The following is a 22368-nucleotide window of genomic DNA, read 5'->3' as shown; positions in this document are numbered from 1 at the left end:
TAATATCGATCTTTATACTACGCAAGTTGTCACAAACTCTTGAACCAAGTTTAAGTGCAGAACTGTTCATTTCAACTTGAAGCAACAACACACTCACGGTTAAGACAACGAAAAGAAAATATGAAGTAGAGGAGAAACACAACACAAGATTTATAGATGTTCGGAGATAAAGCTCCTACGTCACCCCTTCTTCTTAAACCTTGAGAAGGATATTCACTAAGAATATTCAACCCACTTTACAACACGTCAAATAACCGAAGTTTATTTACTGCTCGTTATTGACTGACAACTCTCACTTCGTACATAGAGTGAATGGAATTGCAATACACTTAGAACTTTTGGACAGTATGTAAGTAATAATAGTTTAGACTTTGATGATTCTAAAATATGTTGTCTCATTGTTTTGTATATTGTATGTCGTGGTATTCTTGATATGTTGCTGCTTCTCTTCAAGCTTCTCTTAAATAGTGAGAACATGACAACGGTCATATTTCTCATACAACGGATACTTGCATGGTAATCCTTGGATCCTTGATTCTGATTGGTTGGTCAATAAATAACTGCATGACATTTAATGCGGTTGATACTTCCCAAGGAGCAATACAGCCAGCCAGTTTTGTCTTCTATTGATTTTATCATCTAGAGCGGTTTGACAGATACCTGCTCCTTGGGGACTGCTGTTGGACTTATACCAAAATAGGTAACTTATCACTTTTAGCAGTATTTTGCTTCCCAAAGTCTATCATCAGACTTATACCAAAATAGTCTGCATATTTGAAGGATTCCTTCTGCATATTACCAAAGTAATCTGATTTCACCAAAATGGAAACTTCCATTTGTTCCATATCTTTGGTCTGATCGATTAAACTGTCGGTTATTTTTGTATGGTAGTTTAGGATTGCACCAAGTATTGTACCGACCGGACACCCTACCGGTTAAGTTGTTGTTCCAATATCGGTTTACCGGTCTTATTGCCGAAGAATAAAAACCGATCTCTGAGGTACGGGTTTACCGATCCTGCAGCTGAGCGCTAAATCCGTTTTTCATTGCTAAGCCAATCTTCTACTAATTTTGTTGTAAAGATAGCCGAAAAGATAGTTTGATTAGAGAATTTGTGTCGCCTCTATGATATCGGTCGACCGGTCTAGAGTGATAAAGATGATTTGAGAGTATGACTGATTCTTGCGTTTCCTACACAAACAGTGAATTTGGTTAAGTTCTTTAGATAGTTAATTACCTACTAATTAACTATGTATTTAATTTAACAAATTTTCCCTTTTTGATTATTTAAGTTAAATATTTAAAACTTGTAATTGTTGGCCGCTTTAATTTAATTTGATTTGAGAAAAAATTTTGTAGGTTAATTTCTTTATCAATTTCTCCCTTTTTGATATTTTTAATTAAAATTATCAAAACTAGCATTTTGAAACTAAAACCGGATCATTAAGTCCCCAAAATAGTTATAAGTTCCCAAAATAATAGTTGTACTAGAAACATAATAAAGTAAGGATAAGCATGGAGGTATAAGTTAGTGGCTCCCTTCATCCGGTTTGTTTATCAATTCATTGAAGAAGTTGTGCACAAAGCTAACTTCTGGTTGTCTAGGAACATTGTACCCAGCTGGTTGTCCAGGAACATTGTACCTAGAACTCCTTGTCGATTGTACAGGAATATCAAACTCCACATTTCTTTCGCTCTGAAAGGCATCATCGGTCGAACTTCCACCAACTCTACGGATTCGTCGGTCTGACCGGGCACTATGAGGGACAGCTCGAAGGGGTATTGCCTCGATCGGTAGATACATTTCTCTTGGTCTACGAGTTAAAGGTTGATCATCCTCTTCATCTTCTTCATAGGTCGGATTTTGAGTGCTTAAAGTAGGATTTCCAGCCGATGTTGTAATTTTCGGTCCGGCATTTACTACTTCAGACTGTTGAGCCCTTTTCTTTTACCTGCTCTAGTATTCTTAGAAATCGGAGGAAAGACATCTTTTTCCTTATCATGTTTCTCCTGAATTTGTTGAGTCGCTTTCTCATTGGCTAGCTCAGCTACCTTAGATTTGGCATCCTCTTCTTCTTGGAATCGTCGTGCAGCTTCTTCATGCATCCTAAGTTTTTCTGCGTCGGTCGCGCCTTGATTCTTTACCGTCTCATAGAGCTGTAATGATATAGTTTGAACCGAGGATAGAGTCTGAGAGACTACCTCATGTACTTGCGCCAGTTTGATATCGTGAGATTGAGATGATGAAGCACGTTCTCTCAGAACTTTGGTTACTTGAGTCTCCATGGATGCTTACCATGGGGACATAGATTTCTGGATCATTTAGTCAATGAGCACCCTTAGACGTTCTTCATAAATTGGAAGCGGTGAACCGATAGACTGGTGTTCCATCGGTGGCGCCCCATGAGAATTGGCGTGAAGAGATATTTTTGTTCTGGTCGATCTGTCAACATTAATTTCTCTTGACTTATTTCGGTCAAAAGACTTACCCGAGGAAGTTTTGGCCGATTTAGCGAGAGGCAGATTGGAGGTTGCCTTGTCTTTTTCTTCTTCATTTTCCGAGATATTAATGAGAGAGTTTGGTTAACCAGAAGAGTGTTTTTCTTCTAACTCAGCTTGGCGCTCTTCCCTGGTTTCGATTCCATCGAACATTTCTTGTTCCACCGATGGAGTTTATGCCGGTTTGGAAGATTGATCGACTTCAAAGCAGGATTTCTCATCTTCTGTTTCATCTCGGTTAATATGTTCTTCAATTGGTTTTTCTTCAACCTTGTAAATAATTTCAATAAGATCTTCCATTACAGTTTTGAGCAATGTAAGGACAATACCATCCACTCCAGTGGCATCTCCATTTAAGTTTAAGTCCTCCTCCCGCTTTGCGACAATCGGTGATAATGCTCTCCGCTTAGCATTCGCTTTGGAAACATGATATCTGGTTAAAGATTCATAAACAAAGGTGGTTCTTGCTAAACCGACAGCCACTTCTTCTAAAGATAGGAGCGCCGACCATTTTTCTTCCTCAGGCACCTCAAGGAGAACATCTTTGAAACTTATTTTCATTCTTACATTCACCCATGCATAGAATATATTGGAGGTCTCCAATGCCTTTTCATCAACCTCTTTAAGAATATTGGTCACAATGTTTTCCGCCTCTTTCTCGTTTCTTTGGAGGCCCGGTAATTCAACAGTATCTTCAATAATAGCATCAACTTCCTCCTCATGAGGACTTGAAATGGGCCCGGTTTCAGTTTGGACCATTTCTTGATCTTCATTAGAAAGATTATGAACATTGATTTCCGGTTTACTGGTGTCAGATTTAGTCGGCTCCCTAGTCTCGGCTTTTTCTTGATCAATGTCGGTCAGCCAATCTTCTTCTTTTTCAGAACCTGTTCGATCGGTTTCAGCAATTCGAGTGGTCGCACCATCAACACTTGTCTGATCAGTTTCAGCAATCCGATCGACTTCAGCCACAACATTGTTTATAATATTTGATACTGTCGGTTGAGCTTTTAAAACCGCAAGCGCAACCAGTAGTACTACAGTATCCTTAAGAGAAGGAATAAGAGAGGAGATAGAAATATTTATCTCAGGGTGGGTCGTTTGTTCAGGTAGATAAGTCCATTTTGTTTTAGAACGACTGACAGTGTTGGCAGTAGACTCGGCACGAGTCTGAAGATTGATTAGTGTGGCCGCGCGGTTTTCTCGAGCGGAAAGCTTGGGACCGAATTCAGTTTCTTCAGTATCGGTTTCTTCAACAACCGGTGTCACATGCACCGGTTCTTTACCCTTTGACACTTTGCCCTTTTATTCTTTAACCTTGGGTTCCTTACCCTTAGTTTGTTTTATATTGCTAGCTCTAACAAAGCATTTCTCAATATTGCTAGAGTTTAAAATTTTGTTGTTAGAGAGAATAATACATTGACCGGTGGGAATATTAAGATGGACCAGAATTTTGTCGAACTGCATGGCGTAGCCTAAGCACCGGTTGGTCTTAGGAGATACTATTTCACACAAAATTTCAAATAACATGCTCCCCAGTTGATCTGGTTACCTGATCGAATGCTTCCTATCATATCGAATTTCGACCGAGTAATAATGCCAAAATTTCCCCCTCTAGCCTGAAGCGCCTTGGATATGATATCGCAAAGAATCCGGTATTCGAAACCCATAGAGTTCTTCTTTCCATTGAATTACACCGATTCATCGGTATTAGCTAGAATCATTTGAATGTTGAGAGTTGAAGATTTAGATAGTTTGGTGGACAAGTCATGCCCCTCCGTCGGAAGTTGAAGAGCTTCGGCGAATACTTTTTCAGATATCTCAAATTTTACTCCGTTCTCCTCCGCATGAATGACCATCTTCTTTATCTTTGCAGTTTTAAAGAACTCTCGAACCGCATCTTGATAGTAGATCATCGGTCCATCGAGAAAATGTTCCAGCCCAGAATCCTTGATAGTTACCATAATCCTTTGAACTTCGATCGATCCACCGTTCTTGATGCAGGAAAAATCGACCTGGACAATGTGAGTAAAAAGAGCATTATCCCTTCCGATGATTATAGTTTGTAGATGAAGATAATTTGTAGAGAGAGAGTACAATGATAGTAAGACTTATGAGGAATGATAACTTTTTATTTAAAATTTGTGTAAGTGTCCCTTTATATAGGATGAATGTGGCGATTGAATCACCGAAGCGTCACACATAATCGTATGGACCACGTCTCAAAAATGCACTAATTTTCCCTCCAAAATGAATAAAGGCGGTAAAAGTAACTTTTGGCGGCAAAACTTTTGAAGATGGAGATAATTAATGTAACGGTTTTTAATAGAGCCGAATTAAAGTGAATATGAAGGACATTTAATGAAAACAGCTAAGTTATAATACTAATATTGCGAACATAGAACAATCGTTTTAAAACTACAACAACCGGTAGAGAAGCAAAATAACTGGTTGTTCATTACCGAAAACAAATACATGAAAAAAATAATTTTAATTACTAGCATCTACCCTGTTCATCCACCTTTCCGTCTTCTCCTTGGTGAGAATGTTGGATTGGTTTATATGGTGTCCCGGTCCAAAGTTGAGATTGAGATAGAGAAGGAAGTTACTGATTTGGGGAGCATAACCGATCCTCCCATGAGAAATCATGTTTTTTAGGTTATCAAAAATGATAGATGACCAGTTGATTGAATGACCGCAACTTATAGAAGTCATGATGTCAAAAATTCTCCTAGTATAGAAATGAGTTGATTCATTGGCCATGATGGTTCTGCCGATAATGTCGTTCAGGATTTGGATGTGACCGAATAGTCTGGATTTAACCCCGTGACTTTCGACCGGAGTCATGGAGTTAGAGAAAAAGAAAGTCATCTCTTGATTGAAAACGTTTGAGGATGGAGGGAAATCGGTGAAACCTTCAAATGGCAGCTCGAAGAACTGAGATAATAGTTCTTCGGCAATCGAGATTGGTAAACCTTTCACCCGGGTCACTATTGTACCGTTTATGACTTCAGCGTTTGAGAAGAATTCTACAACCTCGTCTTCAAGGATTACTCTGGATCCTTCAAGAAATTTGCGTAAGCTAGAGGTCTCCATATTTTCAAACACAAGCTCTCTAGCTTCATTATCATTAATGGTCAGAACAAAATCGAAATCCATAATAAGGGATGCACGAGTGAATGATAGACTCATTTTTTAGGAGAAGGTTTTTTAGAAGAGAAATACTTCAAGCTTTGAGAGAGAGAGAGTAGGTTTGAATTTTTTGTGGTTTGCTCTTGGGTAAGTGGCTTGTTAAATAGGGATTTGGTTGAGGTGAATTTAAGATCAAATTGAATGAATACAACGATCCGTTATGATATGCATTTTCACATTTCCCGAAATGGTGCTTTTGAGCATTGGAAAGGTGCTTAGCTTTTGGCAGAGAATATCAAGATAAAGTTGATGTAACTGACCGGTCAGGCGTAATTGAAAAGCCAAGTTATTCATTTATTAACACCTTGACCAAGGAAGATGTTGATATCAAAGAATAGACCGCATAACTGAGGAGCATATCCGGTCATCATTTTGTCCGAAAAGATTATCTTCTTCAGATTGTCGAAGATGATCCTCGACAAGTTGACAGGAGTTCCTTCATTGATGATTGGAGTTTACGGCTCTTGACAACACCAGAAAGAATTATCTTTAATGGATTTATATGCTTAAATTCATCTTGCCGCCAATGGTCTTAGAAATACTATCAAAGATGAAAACACCATGTCCGACCAAGATAAGACAAAAGCAATGATTTTCCTTCGTCGACATCTTCACGAAGGTTTAAAAATTGAGTATGTCACCGTGAAAGATACATTGGTCCTATGGAACAATCAAAATGAAAGGTAGATCATTTGAAAACGATCATTCTTCCAAAATCTCAATTTGAATGGCTTCATTTTCGCCCTCAAGATCTTAAATTGGTGAGTGAATATATTTCGAATTACTTATAAACTCAAACTATGTGAGGAAGTTATTTCTGATGGTGATATGTTAGAGAAAACATTCTCCACTTTCCATACGTCAAATAAGCTGTTGCAGCAATAGTATCATGCAAAAGGATTTGAGAAGTATTTAGAATTGATATCATGTATATTATTGGCTGAACGGAATAATGAGCTTTTGATGAAAAAACATGAGTCCTTCCAACTGGATCAACTCCATTCCCTAAAGTGAATGTGACATCATATAGTTATAGAGGGAAACATCGTGGTCGGTGCGGTCATTTTTCAGGTCATTCCCGCAAAAATAGTCGTGGACGTGGTGGTGGTCAGATGATAAAAGAGACGGACAATAAATAAATATATAATAATAAAAGATCAAATCAATAAGTCTTTGGATCACAAATGTTATCGTTGTGGTATGAATGGTGATTGGTCGCGTACCTGTCGTACGCCAAAACATTTTATCAATCTTTATCAAGCATCGTTAAAAGGAAAAGGGTCCATCAAGACCAACTTTGTTTTCAATGATGAAAAAAATGATAATGGAGAACAACTTGGTTTCAGCTTCCGGTGGTGATACAATAACTTTTGGTCTCGATCATTTCTCCTAGTTTGAGTATGAAAATTAGAATGTGATCATTGAATATTTGTGTTTCTTTTATAATGTTTAATAAAAATTTCTATATATATATAATGCTCCACGCTCCACGCTCCACGCCCCACGCCCCACGCCCCACGCCCCCGCAATGGGCGAACGTCGGGGAGACGGGCTCGCGGGGGCTTGGCGATCGTGGAGTCAGCATCGTCGAGGGGGGAGGGAGAGTGGGTTACGGGGAAAGAGAAAGGAAAGAGTGAAATGGGGGAAAAGAAAAAAGAAGAGGAAGAAAAAAAAAGTTATTAAGAGTAAAAATGTTTAAAATTTTAAAAAATGATTAAATATAAAAATTGAAATTTTTGAGGTTATTTTTGGAAATGACCCTCCCGGTCTCATTTAATCAAATTTCCTGAGAGAGATCTCTGACTCTGAGACTGACTACTAGAAAAAATGGGCTAGAAGAATTTGTAGTTGCGGGCAAATGATTCAGTCGGTAACATAGTAGAAGAAGAAAACTGTTGTTGCTATTGTAAGAAAATTTGAGAGAATGACAGCAGGACGGAGCAACATTAAACCTTACCTATAGCGGGTGTCCTAATTCATAAATTTTTATATAGAGAGAGGGAGATAATTTTTATAGAGATGGAATAAAAGGAATTCTCAGCCGAATATTAGAGAGATTAAAGGGAATTTAATAATATATATATATATATATATATATATATATATATATATATATTTACTATATAATAATATAACAGTATGTCTCCCCCTATTAAAAATTATATAATAATTAAACATATCAAGTGATTCATCACTACAATTTGTATAATTTATTTATAATTAACTTCTAATTTACTCTATTTTCATACTCAATCAGATTTAGAATGAAATTCATTTTCTTTATATTTATAATTTTTTTGTGGTTTTTATCAGACGTTTATTAGTATACATAGTGTTATAGGCATTTGTGTTTGAATCATTTTTATATTTTTTATGTTTCGATTATAATATTTTTAATATGTAATATATATATATATATATATATATATATATATATATATATATATATATATATATATATATATATATATATATATATTTTAGAATATTGATATTTAACAATTTTTTAATGTCAGTTTAGGTGAGAAAGAGATAAAAACAAATACAATCATTTCTTATTAATTAATAATTTCCTTTTAAATCTCACAAAATTAAGTTTGATAAAACTATTCTTGAACAAAATTTTAAATTGTGTATTTCTATGTGCCGACATCGATTAACATGATAAAATTAGACGAACTTACATTAAAATGAAGCGTATCGACGTTATAGTATCCGAGATCAAAATCCGAAAACAAAAAATTTAATTTTAATAATAAACTTTTATTACTCTATTATATTAGTTTTTGTGTGAAAACTTTTTAGTCCAGTTAACTCCGCCCTGAATGGGGAAATTTGACGAAATGACCTTAAAGACTGAGTTATTTGACCTGGTGGTAATTTGATAATTTAATTGCGCTCGTGGTTCTATATTTTTTTTTATACGATTTTGCCCTTGTCGCGAAACGCTAAGTGACTTAGCGTTTCGCGAAGTGGATTAGGGTTAGTATAAATACTCAAATATTTTCATTTTCTTAGTTTTCTTTCTCTCTCTTCTCCCGTTCTCTCCTTCACGGCGGCCAGCGGCGGCGACGGACGACGGCGGTTATCTATACAGATCTGTACAGATTTACAAGATCTTCTAACATAATCCATTTATGTTTTTATCTATACAGATTTACAAGATTTATAACCATAAATCTATTTTGCATGCAGGTTTCCGATTCTAGGGTTTAGGGTGTGCAGATCTCCGATTCTAAGGATTTGAAGGTCGTCGAGGTAGATGTTCATTTCAGATCTGATAAACAGTTATGTTCATGTTTACATTTTCTTCATTTCAAAACCTGTTCATATTTCGTTCATATTTGGTTCATATTTGGTTCATATTTAGTTCATATTTGTTCATATTTGTGGGTTCATATTTGTTATTTGGTTCATATTTGACCATTTCGTTAAGTGTGGTTCATTAATGGGTTTTGCATATAATCTTGGATCATATGAGTTCCGTTTCAGGGAAAATTCGCTAAGGACTTACCGTTTCGCTAAGTGCTTAGCGTTTCGCTAAGTAAGTGCTTAGCGTTTCGCTAAGTGCTTAGCGTTTCGCTAAGTGCTTAGCATTTCGTTAAGTGCTAAGCACTTAGCGAAACGGATCTTGTCTGTCTTCATCACCGGTGAGATTGAGCTCAGGATTCCTAAAGGCTCCAGTTAGAGCCATGAATCCCAATTAGAGCCATGAATCCTTTGATGGTTGCAAAAGCCTTAGGTGGAAAGCTTACATGGTATGTATCATATATGTATGTATGTAATGTAAGAAAATAAGAGTATAATTGAAATTTGTTTGTTTGATTGATTGTAGTTTCGAGAGGGATTGGCTACGGAAAGATCTGAACGTGATTGGGTTTGGGTTGATCGGATGGTTAGCACCTTCCAGTATTCCGGCGATCAACGGACTCTTTCCAGCATTGGGATTGAGCAATTAAAATATATTTCTGTTTCTTTCTAATATTAATATACATAAACAAGTAAACAAACAGGTTAGGCTGGTTACTTGACATTTGAGATTGTTCTTGGCATTGACTTTTGGACAAATTGGATTCAAGGGCAGGACTGAAGATTACTTCAGTAAATAAATAAATTAATTCTAATTAAGAAAATAATAATATGTAAAAAGTGAACTACTTTCTTTGATATTTGTTAATGAATGTTTAAGCTGCTTTTGGTATTTGTTAATGAATGTTTAAGCTGATTTTGTTTCATTTCTTTCTATACCATTTCATTTATGCATCAAACTAAAACATAACCATTTCTCTACAAATGAACATTTGATTTATGCAAAAGTAAAAAAAACAAACAAACATTTTCTATACCATTTCATTTATGCATCAAATTAAAACATAACCATAACAAACATTTTCTATACCATTTCATTTATGTATCAAATTAAAAATAATCATTTCTCTACAAATGAGCATTTGATTTATGCAAAAGTAAAAAAAAAAAAACCTATAAAAACACCATTTGTGGGAATTGAACCCACAACCACATGGTTAAAAACCACGCACTCTACCAGCTGAGCTAAGACAACTCATGTTAAAATATTTAGCGAAACGATAAGTCCTTAGCGAAACGGGAAGTCTTTAGCGAAACGAGAAGTCCTTAGCGAAACGGGAAGTAAACCCTAAACAACAGTGATTCGAAGATGCATAAACCAAACATCAATAAACTTGAAATATCATAAGATAAACGTACCAAGTGGAACAGTGCTCGTGCTCGTCGTGAAACTCATTGTCGTTTCGCCGCCGTCGCCGCCGATCGCCCAGTTTAGAGAGAAGGAGGAGAAGAACGGGAAGAGAGAGAAGGAGAAGAAAAGAAATGAAAAAAAATGAGGGAAGTTATATTAAATAGTAAGGGTAATTTGGACATTTCACACATTTTCACTTCGCGAAACGCTAAGTGACTTAGCGTTTCGCGACAAGGGCAAAATCGTCCAAAAAAAATAAAATCACCACAAGCGCAATTAAATTATCAAATTACCACCAGGTCAAATAACCCAGTCTTTAAGGTCATTTCGTCAAATTTCTCCCCCTGAATGACAAGATTCGGAAGGGAGAGACAATAATTTTGCATATATATATATATATATATATATATATATATATATATATATATATATATATATATATATATATATATAAATTCCACCCTGACATTTTTTTTTTTTTCAGTCATTTTTCTTTTTATATATATAAACTTAGCTGGCTAGATATGCTTTAAAAAACTCATACGGCCTCCATGTGATGTGATAAAGAAACAAACAAGACCCTCGTATTTCTGAATAAGAAAACAATTGAACCATCGGTTAACTTATCCGTCATATAATCATCTTGTGTGGCACCACTTAGTCCCACATGTCACCATTTTACTCGGAACCGGCATTTAGGGTTCTTTTTCATCGTTTTAATTAGCACATGTATGTATTTATAACAAAAACTTGAAATATAAATATACATATACTGTTACAGAGGAGAGAGAGAAAGGGGAGGGAGAAAACAAAGAGAAATGCCAATCAACAAGATCGCCATTGGATCGACCGGGGAGGCGAGCCGGCCAGACGCATTAAGGGCAGCAGCAGCTGAGTTCTTCTCCATGCTTGTTTTTGTCTTCGCCGGACAAGGATCCGGAATGGCATTCAGTAAGTAGTTTAAGATTCAGGTTATTTTCAAATTAGTATTTTTAGGATGCATATCATATTTAACTAACAATTTGGGTACACCATTCATACATTATAGGAATGTATATACCAAATATTTTATTTATTTTTACAAATTTGATTAAAGGTATCATATTATTTGGTTTGAGATAAAAATAATGATGGGTATATAAACACTGGGATGTATGTATGTATGATATTGATATATACTCTTAAATAATCCAAATTAAAATACTGTGTTTGATCATAGTTAATAATGTTTTAATTTATTTAGTTTTCATTTATTAGTGCCAACTATACGCAGAATGACATGGATAAAAAAATCATACATGACATCTCATTGTTTAATCATGTCAAAAATTAACTTTTTATCCTAAATCGGATATTATCACATATTTTTGTTGGTATATACATAAATAAATAAATAAATCTATAGTATATGTGATCAAAGGTGGATCTCCATGATTTGTGAATATCCCAAAATATTATATATACATATAGAAAAGTTAACAGATATTTATTTTTAATGAAGATAAGTTAACGGATAACGGTGCAACTATTCCGGTGGGGCTAGTGGCGGCATCTTTATCACACGCGTTCGCACTTTTTGTGGCGGTATCGGTTGCGGCAAATATTTCTGGAGGACACGTTAATCCCGCTGTAACATTTGGTCTTTTCCTTGGTGGCAACATCACATTGTTGAGGGCCATCTTATATTGGATTGCTCAGCTCTTAGGTTCAATTGTGGCATGTTTGCTTCTTAAATTCTCCACTGGTGGATTGGTAAGAACATTAACAGCTTAATTAATAGTATTGAACAAATTAAAATAGAGTTAATAATTGCAGGAAACATCTGCATTTTCGTTATCAGATGGAACGACAACATCAAATGCGGTGGTTTTTGAGATTGTCATGACTTTTGGTTTGATGTATACTGTGTATGCGACAGCGGTTGACCCCAAAAAAGGGAATGTGGGGACGATTGCGCCGATGGCAATTGGGTTCATAGTAGGTGCGAATATCCTTGCAGGTGGAGCATTTGATGGGGCTTCGATGAACCCTGCAGTGTCTTTTGGTCCGGCTGTAGTGAGCTGGTCATGGGTTAACCATTGGGTATATTGGGTTGGACCTTTCACTGGTGCTGCCATTGCAGCACTCATCTATGATAATATTTTCATTGCCAATAATAACTATCATCAACAGATCTCTAATGCTGATTATTGAGTAGTACTAATTAAGTAATCAATTGATTGTAGTATGTATGTTTTTTCTATCTTCTTTTTCTACATTATTTGATATTTTATGGTTACATTGATTTAGTTTATAGTGTTTATAAGTTGAGTTTTTATAATAAGTGGCTACAAAAATTATAGTTACACATTTTATTTTTAAAATACAATTTTCTCTTTTATCTCTTTCCTATAACTTCTTTTACTTTCATAACCATAACTATATTTATCATGACAAAATGAAAATTAGAAATGAAGTGACTCCATTAACTACACCCTTATACCAATAAAAATAAATTTTAATTATTACAATTTCACAAGCTAGGATAGGATAGTGATTGTGTCAAATATTGTAATAAAATATAAACTTTTCAAATAGTGATTGTTTTTCATATAAACCTAATAAGGTTTTGGATATTATAACCATATCTGAATAGCAAAACTGTAATAAGGTTGCAAGTATGGACTCTGGAGACAACTATATTGAATTTCTAAATGAAATTTGTCTTGTTAAACATGGATAAGAGAATGTAACTGATTTAGAGATACAGAAATAAATCAAGTAATGATCTGACCTTTATTGTGATGCAGCAACAGAAGAAGCAGCTTCTTTAACTGCAAGAGGTTCGTACCAGCGAGGGTCGAAGCCTGCAGCTTTCCTTGCTGCCTCGTTAAAAGGTGGCTTCAGTGGTCCCCTAAAGTATGTCCTTACGGTGAAATGAAACTTTCTGATAACCTCATTAGTCGTTTCATCTGATTCATTGTCGGTTTCACTATCCCAAACATCTTGGAATACTGTACCACCACTAAAAGGTGAAGCCATTTTTTCAGATCTCAAGCAAAGATATTTGAACCATTTTATTCCAGCAGCGCAGTGGGTTATCTCTTCTGGGTATATAACCTTTTCCAGTAAATCAGCTGTTCGATCATCACCTGCTCTGCGGAATCGGGATATGGTAGTGGGCAGCACATCTAAACCTCTAGCCTGTGTTACACAAAATCCGTTTCAGAAGATATGTAGTATTTCTTGATGGATACATAATCTACTAGTCTGCAACTGTCGGTGCAAATTAAGTTTTGTAGTGTTCTGTTCATAACAAATCCTATTGAATTCAAAAAGTAACAATTGCAGATATTGAGATTTAGTGGTACCAAAGAGTAACATTGAGATTTCAGATATGAAGAAGAACCTCATGAACACAATGCTCCACTGCTAGACGGGCCAATAGATCTTTTGAAGTAACAATTGCCGAGTCCCAGAGGCCATCATGAGCTGGTAACGCTCCATAGGAAGATCCCAATTCTGTTAGCCGCTCTGCAAGCAGTCTGAAGTGTCTACTTTCATCTTGAGCCACCTTCACAAAATCAGTGAAGAACTCTGTTGGCATTGCTTCTTGCTTGCCAAATCGAGCAATTATGTCCTAAATTGCAAAGATGGAGTAAATTCATGAAATCAACGAAATAAACAAGCAATAGATAGGAAATTGTTTTGCACAAAAGGGCCATAACAGATTGCATCACAATTAGTTCAAGGAACAAATCGATAATAGCATAATATATAATAATCTAGATACAGGTGAGGCTAATTAGACAACCATATACGGAGTCAGAAGCAAATGCACCAAAGGAATCAAACAATGTTACTTTTATCAATATTCTTCAATTAACCAAAGTTTAGTTTAGTTATGCTTGTTTAAAGCCAGGGAAAATTCTATAAACCGGCCTACCCAAGATAAGTCAATGGCCCAGCTCTCGGTGTGAACAAGACTATGGACGATGGCCTGTCTGCTCTGCAAGCTTCCAGCTTTACCCAGCTTCGGCATTAGACTTGGTTGCACAAGCTTCACCTGTAAGTATGTGTTGCCATATGAGACATTTTGGTCAAAGAATCGTTGGAAGCAATAAAAGGAGAGCTTACGTTGGGAAGCCTGGGGGGACGATCGGGGATGATGTACTCTCGAGAAGAAACGTATGGAAGAGTGATAACACCATCGAGCCATTTAATGGCGAAATCGTCGCTAATTCTCGCCTTCTCATTTACATCTCCCGTGTTCAACACCAGTAACGCAGCTTCTACCAGCGTCTCGATCTCGAGTTGGGTGTTCTCCATCCTTACTCTCTCTCTCACACTCAACTTGTTTCATTTTAAATAATGTGCCCTAAATATTACTTTCCCCAACTTCAAACTCTAAACACTAATAATTTTTTATTAAAAAAATTCATAAGGTACAACTAGGTCATTTAAAAATATATATTAATAAAAAATCATTTAATCATATCTATTATAAAAAATTTACTCATTTAATTCCTTTTATTAAATATAATTAATTTTTATTTTTAAATTTATATATTTATTAATTAAATATTAATATATTTTATGTCTCCTTCTTTTTTACATGAATTAAATCAGTTAATTTATTTTATTCTTAAATTTTTTATTATTTTTATATTAATTTTTTTTATTTCATCTTCATTTTTTTTATCAGTTTTATTTTTCATAAATCTTAAATTCTTATTTTTGAAAAATCTTTAGTAACTTATTTATGAATTTTATGTTTTATTGTAATATTTAAAAAAAAAATTATTTAATTTAATATAAATAAAAATGAAATTAATAATTTTTTATTTAATTTTTATTCATGACTTATAATGATAGTAAGTAACATTATTTTATCATTACTCTTTTGATGAATGAATAATTATTATTATTTAAATATTAATTAAGTTATTTTTGTGTTAAATGATTTTTATTGTTGAAAGTATAAGGAATTATTGTTATATTCAATTATTGGAAACATAATAATTTTAAAATAATTAATAATCAATGTTAATATAAGAAAAAAACAAAAAATATATATATATAAAATTAAAATAATTAATGAAATGCTCATATATATATATATATATATATATATATATATATATATATATATATATATATATAATTAAAATAATTAATAATAAATATTCATATAAAAATAATAAAATATTTATGAAAAAATAAAAATAGAGATTCATTTATTAATGAAAAAAAAGAAAATATATTAATATTTAATTAATAAATATATATATATTAAAAAATATAAATTAACCATGGTTTACTAAAATAGGCTAAATGAGTCAATTTTTAATAATACTTATGTTTAAATGAACTTTTTTTAGTGCATACGTCTAAATGAATTAGTTGTACAAGTACATACGTCTAAGTGAATTTTTTTTCCATTTTTATTTGTATTTAACGAGAATTTTGACGAAATGACCCTAAAGATCACCCTAATTGACTTTTTGATCAACGCTTAAAATAAAATGCGCTGGTGACACTTTTATTTTTTTTGGACGATTTTACCCTTTCGTGAGACGCAACTCCAATTGCGTCTCGCAACCGAAACTGTTAGGATCGGGGGCGCCCTTGGAGGACCGGGGGTGTTTCCGGTTTCGTGAAGGGTGACCGCTTACAACAACACACACAACTTGGTGATAGTCCGGTTAGAGACTAAAACCGTTCTCAGCACTGCACAGCCTGTCACAGACTCTTGAACCGGTGTTCAAGGGCGGAAGTGTCTGTTTCAGGTTGAAGCAACGTTTGCGACTTTAGATGATGTTTAAGGAGGAAGATGTTTAACGAAGGTAAGTGACCGGTTTTGGAAGTATAATTGGTTTGCGGTTTACGGTAAGACAGCGAGAAATGAAAGCGAAATGAAAGAACACAAGACAAGGAAATTTGTTTATGGATGTTCGGAGCAAACCCTCCTACGTCACCCCTTCTTCTCAGGTTATGAGAAGGATCTCCACTAACTCTTTAAAGTTACAATTACACTTCCGGTCGAGCCCAACTTCGCTACTCGCCGGTTACACCAAACTCACACTTTTGATGTAATACAACAACTCAACACAATATCACACAAGTGACTTCCGGTTTTAGGCAAACCGACTTTAGAATACAGAACTTTATCTCTCTAGAATTTAATGCTTTTATGACTTTCACAATTTCAACTACCCAACTGCTCGTATTCACAACTGCATTAAATGAAGACGTTTGATCTTCCTTTTATAGCTGAAAGTGGCTAACGGCTACTTTCTTCTCTTTCTTGCGGATTGGTTGATCATTAGCACGCCTATCTGCAGAAAGTTTGCTTGCACGCTTCAACTTCCTCAACACCTGGCATTCATGCAGGTGACTTTGAGTAGATGATGACATAACCGGTTTTCAGATTGATACACGTGTTGAACATCCGCTTCCGGTCGTCAGCATCGGATCACCAAGGCATCATTGCTTTCCTCCCATGCTTCTGATCGGATCCGATCTTCTTTTATTCTTTCGAGACACGTTTCCTCCGTCACAGTACGTCACTCTTGAGATTTGCATCTTCTGACTTTTGATCTGTGCTTTCCGGTTGAAGTGTCTTTGTGCATTATGATCCGGTTGAAATGTAGTCTTCTGTTCTTTGCTAACCGGTTGCTTGAGAAAGTGAAGCCGGTTCCTGTGATCATTGATCTTGAACACTTGAAGCCGGTTTCTTTGAAGTGGTAGCAACCGATTGTTGATGCAAGATTTCCGGTTCCTGTTTGTTCAGTACCTGCACATGAAATTTAACTTCTGTTTAGTTTGTCTGGCCGGTTCCAAAATTAATCTTCTTAATTTTTCTATCAGAAACCTTATAAAATCCATTTTTTTTATTTGCTTCTTTATTTTCTCTCTCTCTTCTCGGTCTTCTCCGATCTAAACCCTAATGGCAGAGAAGACCTTCTCTTATTTTCATCGGCGAAGAACACAACGTCGAAGAACACAACATAATTCCGAACAACTACCAATGGCGAAGAACAACGAAGAACTTCCAACGGTGAACTGCAAAGCCCCAACGACAAAAGATAAAATTACCACTATTTTCGTTTATAGATCAATGTTTTTTGAGTTTATTTCGTTTATAGATGATTGTTTTGTGTTTATTTCGTTTAGAGAACGTCATTGTTTCGTTGATTCGCCTAATTGATTGAATGCAAGTGTTGATGGGATCTCATGCTGGTTGCGTTACACGGTTGCAGTTGCGTCACGCGGTTACGGTTGTGTCACGCGGTTGCGTCATGTAGTTGCGCCACGTAGTTGACACGTGCCACAATTTATTTCAAATTTATTGGGTTTTATTTGAAGGCGAGTTATAATTTATTTCATATTGCTCTCTCGCATCTGCCTGCCAACTTTTCCTTCTCTCTCTCGCACCTGCCTGCCGACTTTTCCTTCTCTCTCTCGCACCTGTCTCGACGACTTTTCCTGCTCATCTTCTCGTTCATTCATCGACTTCACCATTAATCAGGTTAGTGTTAGTTTTTGTTTTCGGGTTTAACTTTGTTGCGTTTTATGAATGGCTTATGGTTTATGTTAGATTTTAGGGTTGCGTCTTGCGAATGGTTTATGTTAGGGTTGCATCTTGCGATTAGTTTATGTTAGGGTTTAGGGTTACGTCTCGTGGTTGCGTCTTGCAAATGGTTTATGTAAGGGATTAGGGTTACGTCTCGCGGTTGCGGTTGCTTCTCGCAATTGACGGTTGTTTCTAGCTATTGACGGTTGCTTCTCGTTTCTTTATATTTGTTGTAAAAGGTTTTCACCAACAATGTTGTTTTTGTTTTCCCTTTTGTAGATTGTAGACTCCATCGTTCCTGATTTTCCTGGTAGGATTTCTTTGAAATCTTTCCAAGCCCTAAAAAATATAGTTGAGAGGTTTGAAAAGATGGATTTTATGGAGAGGCCTCTTAATTGCCAATTTCAGTATTTATTCAAAGGAGTCCCAGACCTATTGTTCTCAGGAATAATTCTACATCAGATGCTGCTTTGGAAGGTTAAGTCCAATTCGAATAAGATGATTTTCAACTTGAATGGGGAGGATCTGACTTTTGGTATGAAAGAGTATGTTTTGATTACAGGCCCCAACTTCGACAAATTTGCCTGAATACAAATTGTCCACCCTTCTGATAAAATATTTCAATAGGAATATGACAATTCGAATGAACGAGATGGAATCTTATTTTATGACATGCACCGATAAGGAAGACGCATGGAAGATGGGGCTGATATGCTTGATTTGCTAGTACCTATTTTCATTTGACCCAAGACGGATTATAAATGTCAAAATCATCCATATGGTTGAAGATATTTAAGATTTCCTCCGATTTCTATGGGGAAAGATGTCCTTTAGAGTCACAAAGAAGGGTCTTAACAAGGACATGAAATGCCACAGGTCCTTATATATGTCCAAGATGGGGACTAGAGACTAATACTTTTTCTTATAATGTTTATGGGTTTGCACTAGCACTACAAGTTTGGACATATGGGATTATCTAAAGATTTGTCCCTAGATTCGCCATAAGGAAGAAGATTGATGGCCCTATACGCCCAAGGATACTATTGTATCAATTCAAAAGGAAGAACACCATTCAAGAGGTACATTCTGCCCTTCATAGCACTATATTGTCTACGATGGAAGAGTCCTCCACGGAGAATAGATTGTATAGTGGGGAGGATTTTGAACAAATTGACAATTCATTCGATGATTTGTTTGAGGGAGTTACTGAAGGGGGGAGAAAGAGAAAGACTGAAGCAGAATTAGATGAAGATAAATATGTTGATGAAGATCAAGATGAAGAACCTACTACTGTCCAACCTTCTAAGAGGAAGAGAAAGCTTGAATATGATGTAGCTCCCAGCAAAGCATCCAACATGCATCGTAGGCAACCTCCCCTAGTCCTCCTAGTCCCATTAGTCCCCCAACCGCAACTTCAACACATACATCATCACCGGCATCTCCTGTTCGATGTATATGTCATGAGATGAAGAAAGATGTCGAAGAGATGAAGAACGATGTCGAAGAGATGAAGAAAGATGTCGAAGAGATGAAGAGAGACATAAGAGACATCAAAATGAATCATTAAAACAAATTTATTCTGTTTCAAAAGATGATTCTCAGTATAAGCAACCAGTTCTCCAACCATGTGACCAACCAGACGGGCATAGTAACAGCTAAACTAGATGAGAAGACCTACCAGGTAATTCGTGCAATGCATCTTCAATGTTAGATTAAAAATGTTATGATTGTGTCACGCGGTTACGTCTCGCAAATGCGGTTGCGTTTCGCAAATATAGTTACGTCTCGCAAATGTAGTTGTGTCACGTGGTTGTGTCTCGCGAATGCAGTTGCGTCTCGTGGTTGCGTCTCGCGAATGACCTGAAGCTATTTTTTTTCATTTTATAGGAGAAGGAGAAGGTGGATGATGATAATTTAGATTCGAATATTTGAGCCATTTTGCAGGACATTGTTGTTGAAGATGACATTTTAGAGGAGGAGGAGAAGGAACCGATTGAGAATATTGTAGAAGAGGAGGAGAAGAACATTGAATAAGAGGAGAATAATGAAGAAGTGGAGAATAATGAAGAAGTGGAGAAGAATGAAGAATTTGAGAAGAAAGAAGAAGTGGAGAACAATGAAGAAGTGGAGAACATTGAGCATAATCTGATGGTGAACATTGAGAACGTTGAGAAGGATCTAATGGAGAACATTGAGAACGTTGAGATTTTGGATTCAAATATATATGTAGAACATATTATTAGATTAAAGTCATGGGCTTAATGATTATGAAATGAATAATTGTAGATACCCGTTTAGTATTTGTTTATTTGGTGACGTGACAAAACAAGTATTAATAATATGGTGGGCCTTCTTATATTGTGGGCTTTAACAATATATGGGCTTCAACTAGGGTTAGGTCCCTGAGACAAGTATTATTTAAGAAACGGGAGAGGGAGATTCAAAGAAGAACTCTCACGCCTTCTCTCTCTCAACTCTCCTCCGTTTTCTTGTCCTTTGATTTCCTCCGTCAATATCAGAGGAGAACGGATAATACTTAGTCTTGGAAGACCTAGCCGTTCCTTTCAAGAACAGATCAATCCGGATCTACAATTGGATCATCTTAAGGTACGCTTCCACTGCGTTATAATTATAGTCTATATTCATGATTAGGATAATGATAAACATTCTATCAGTTGGTATCAGAGTTATCCTATTTATGAATCGATAATTTTTATAATGATCGTTTTTGAATCTGGATTGGTTTATTTATTTATTTTTTAATTAATAATAAATAAAATATTTTATTTTATTTTTATTATCATTACTATTAAACTACAAGATAAATAAAGAAATAATACTCTCTATTAAGAAAATTAAATAAATAAGGAATTGATAATATAATAATTTTTTTATTATCGTTAAATAAATAAGGAATTGATAATATAATATTTATTTTTATAATCATTAATAAAGAATTTATATTATATTAAATAATATTAACGGCTAAGAAATGAATTATTAGAATCTGTTTTATTAAATTAGATAATAATATTAATAATCTAATATTGATTCTATTTAAATAAAATAATTTCATCTTCAGATGTCACCAAAGTGACCTTTATTTCGTAATTGTTTTATTTAAATTCTTAAGAATGGTTGTATATTTTTTTTATTTCATGCGTTTATTGATTAACCCAAAGGTTGATCAATACTTGGCAGAAATATAAACATACTCGTGGTAATAAATATGTGACAGTTATAAAGTTTTCTTGTGGATTATACTTTTATCTAAAGATAAATTTATTAGTTTTACAGAATTTATTGTCAAGATTTTATTATTGCAACAAGAGTACCGCTTACAATTAAAATTATTATCCAAAGATTTGGTTTTAATGCTGTGTTTGGTATCTTGCGACGGGGTTAACCATAATTTGTTTATTATTTAAATATTTGTAATAATGTGAGTGTTTATATTTTTTTGTTAACTTTAGGATCTGGTTCTTTGATATCTGCTAACTATCTAGTCCCCATTTCATCGGGAGACAACTTTAAAAACTAGAAAGAATCCATTTTGATTCATTTGGGCTGTATGAATCTGGACATAGCATTAAGGATAGACCAACCCGCTCCTCTTACGGATGTAAGCACTACTGATCAAAGACAGATGTTTGAGAAGTGGGAAAGGTCTAATCGTTTAAGTCTGATGATCATAAAGAAAAGCATTCCAGAAATATTTCGGGGTACGATATCTGATGATATCACTAAGGCTGAAGAATTTCTCATCGAGATAGAAAAACGCTTTATTAAAAGCGATAAGGCAAAAATGAGTACTTTCTTTAAGTCACTCATTACCATGAGGTATCTCGGGAAGGGGAACATAAGGGAGTACATCCTTAATATGTCTAATGTCGCTTCAAAACTGAGAGCATTCAAGTTAGACCTTTTAAAGGACATGTTAGTCCTATTGGTCCTACTCTCACTTCCTGCTCAATACGATCAGTTCAAAGTTAGTTATAACTGTCAAAAGGAGAAATGACCTCTTAATGAACTCATTTCTCACTGTGTTGAAGAGGAAGAAAGAATGAAACACAAAAGAACTAAGGAGGTACATATGATTGGAACCTCAAAATATGTCGGCGGCAATAAAATAAAGTTTAAGGCCGTGAAGATTGAGACTGCTAAGGCTCCAGTCCCAGCTCCTCAGGCTCGTCCTATGGATAAATCTTGCTTCTTTTGCAAGAAGACTGGACATGAAAAGAAGGATTGTGCCAGCTATCACAATTGGTGTGTGAAGAAAGGTACTGTTCTTACTTTGGTTTGTTCTAAAGTTAATCTAGCTTCAGTGCCTCGAAACACTTGGTGGTTAAACTATGGTTCAACTACTAACATCAGTATTTCAATGCAGGGTTGCCTAATCCAC

The 22368-nt window shown here is 35.3% G+C and overlaps 3 protein-coding genes across 3 annotated transcripts; 2 read left to right on the top strand and 1 right to left on the bottom strand.

Annotated features, from left to right (window-relative positions):
* Positions 1 to 11200: 11200 nt before the first annotated feature.
* On the top strand, positions 11201 to 12713 carry LOC124946045 (aquaporin TIP1-3-like). The gene is made up of 3 exons (XM_047486601.1): positions 11201 to 11362; positions 11913 to 12163; positions 12227 to 12713. The coding sequence occupies exons 1-3, from the start codon at positions 11230 to 11232 to the stop codon at positions 12602 to 12604; spliced, it is 762 nt and encodes a 253-aa protein (XP_047342557.1). The 5' UTR covers positions 11201 to 11229; the 3' UTR covers positions 12605 to 12713.
* Positions 12714 to 12849: 136 nt separating this feature from the next.
* Positions 12850 to 14773, bottom strand: LOC124945650 (uncharacterized protein HI_0077). The gene is made up of 4 exons (XM_047486117.1): positions 14528 to 14773; positions 14337 to 14456; positions 13800 to 14030; positions 12850 to 13594 (listed from the first exon to the last, which is right to left on the bottom strand). Exons 1-4 carry the CDS (start codon positions 14717 to 14719, stop codon positions 13187 to 13189), a joined length of 951 nt encoding a protein of 316 aa, XP_047342073.1. The 5' UTR covers positions 14720 to 14773; the 3' UTR covers positions 12850 to 13186.
* Positions 14774 to 21537: 6764 nt separating this feature from the next.
* LOC124909625 lies at positions 21538 to 21984 on the top strand. The gene has a single exon (XM_047450288.1). It carries the CDS (start codon positions 21538 to 21540, stop codon positions 21982 to 21984), a length of 447 nt encoding a protein of 148 aa, XP_047306244.1.
* Positions 21985 to 22368: the final 384 nt, after the last annotated feature.

This window comes from Impatiens glandulifera, chromosome 7 (assembly GCF_907164915.1).
Source record: "Impatiens glandulifera chromosome 7, dImpGla2.1, whole genome shotgun sequence".
Lineage (NCBI taxonomy): Eukaryota > Viridiplantae > Streptophyta > Magnoliopsida > Ericales > Balsaminaceae > Impatiens > Impatiens glandulifera.
The sequence above is the reverse complement of the archived record's forward strand: the minus strand, read 5'-3'. Positions and strand labels throughout refer to the sequence as shown.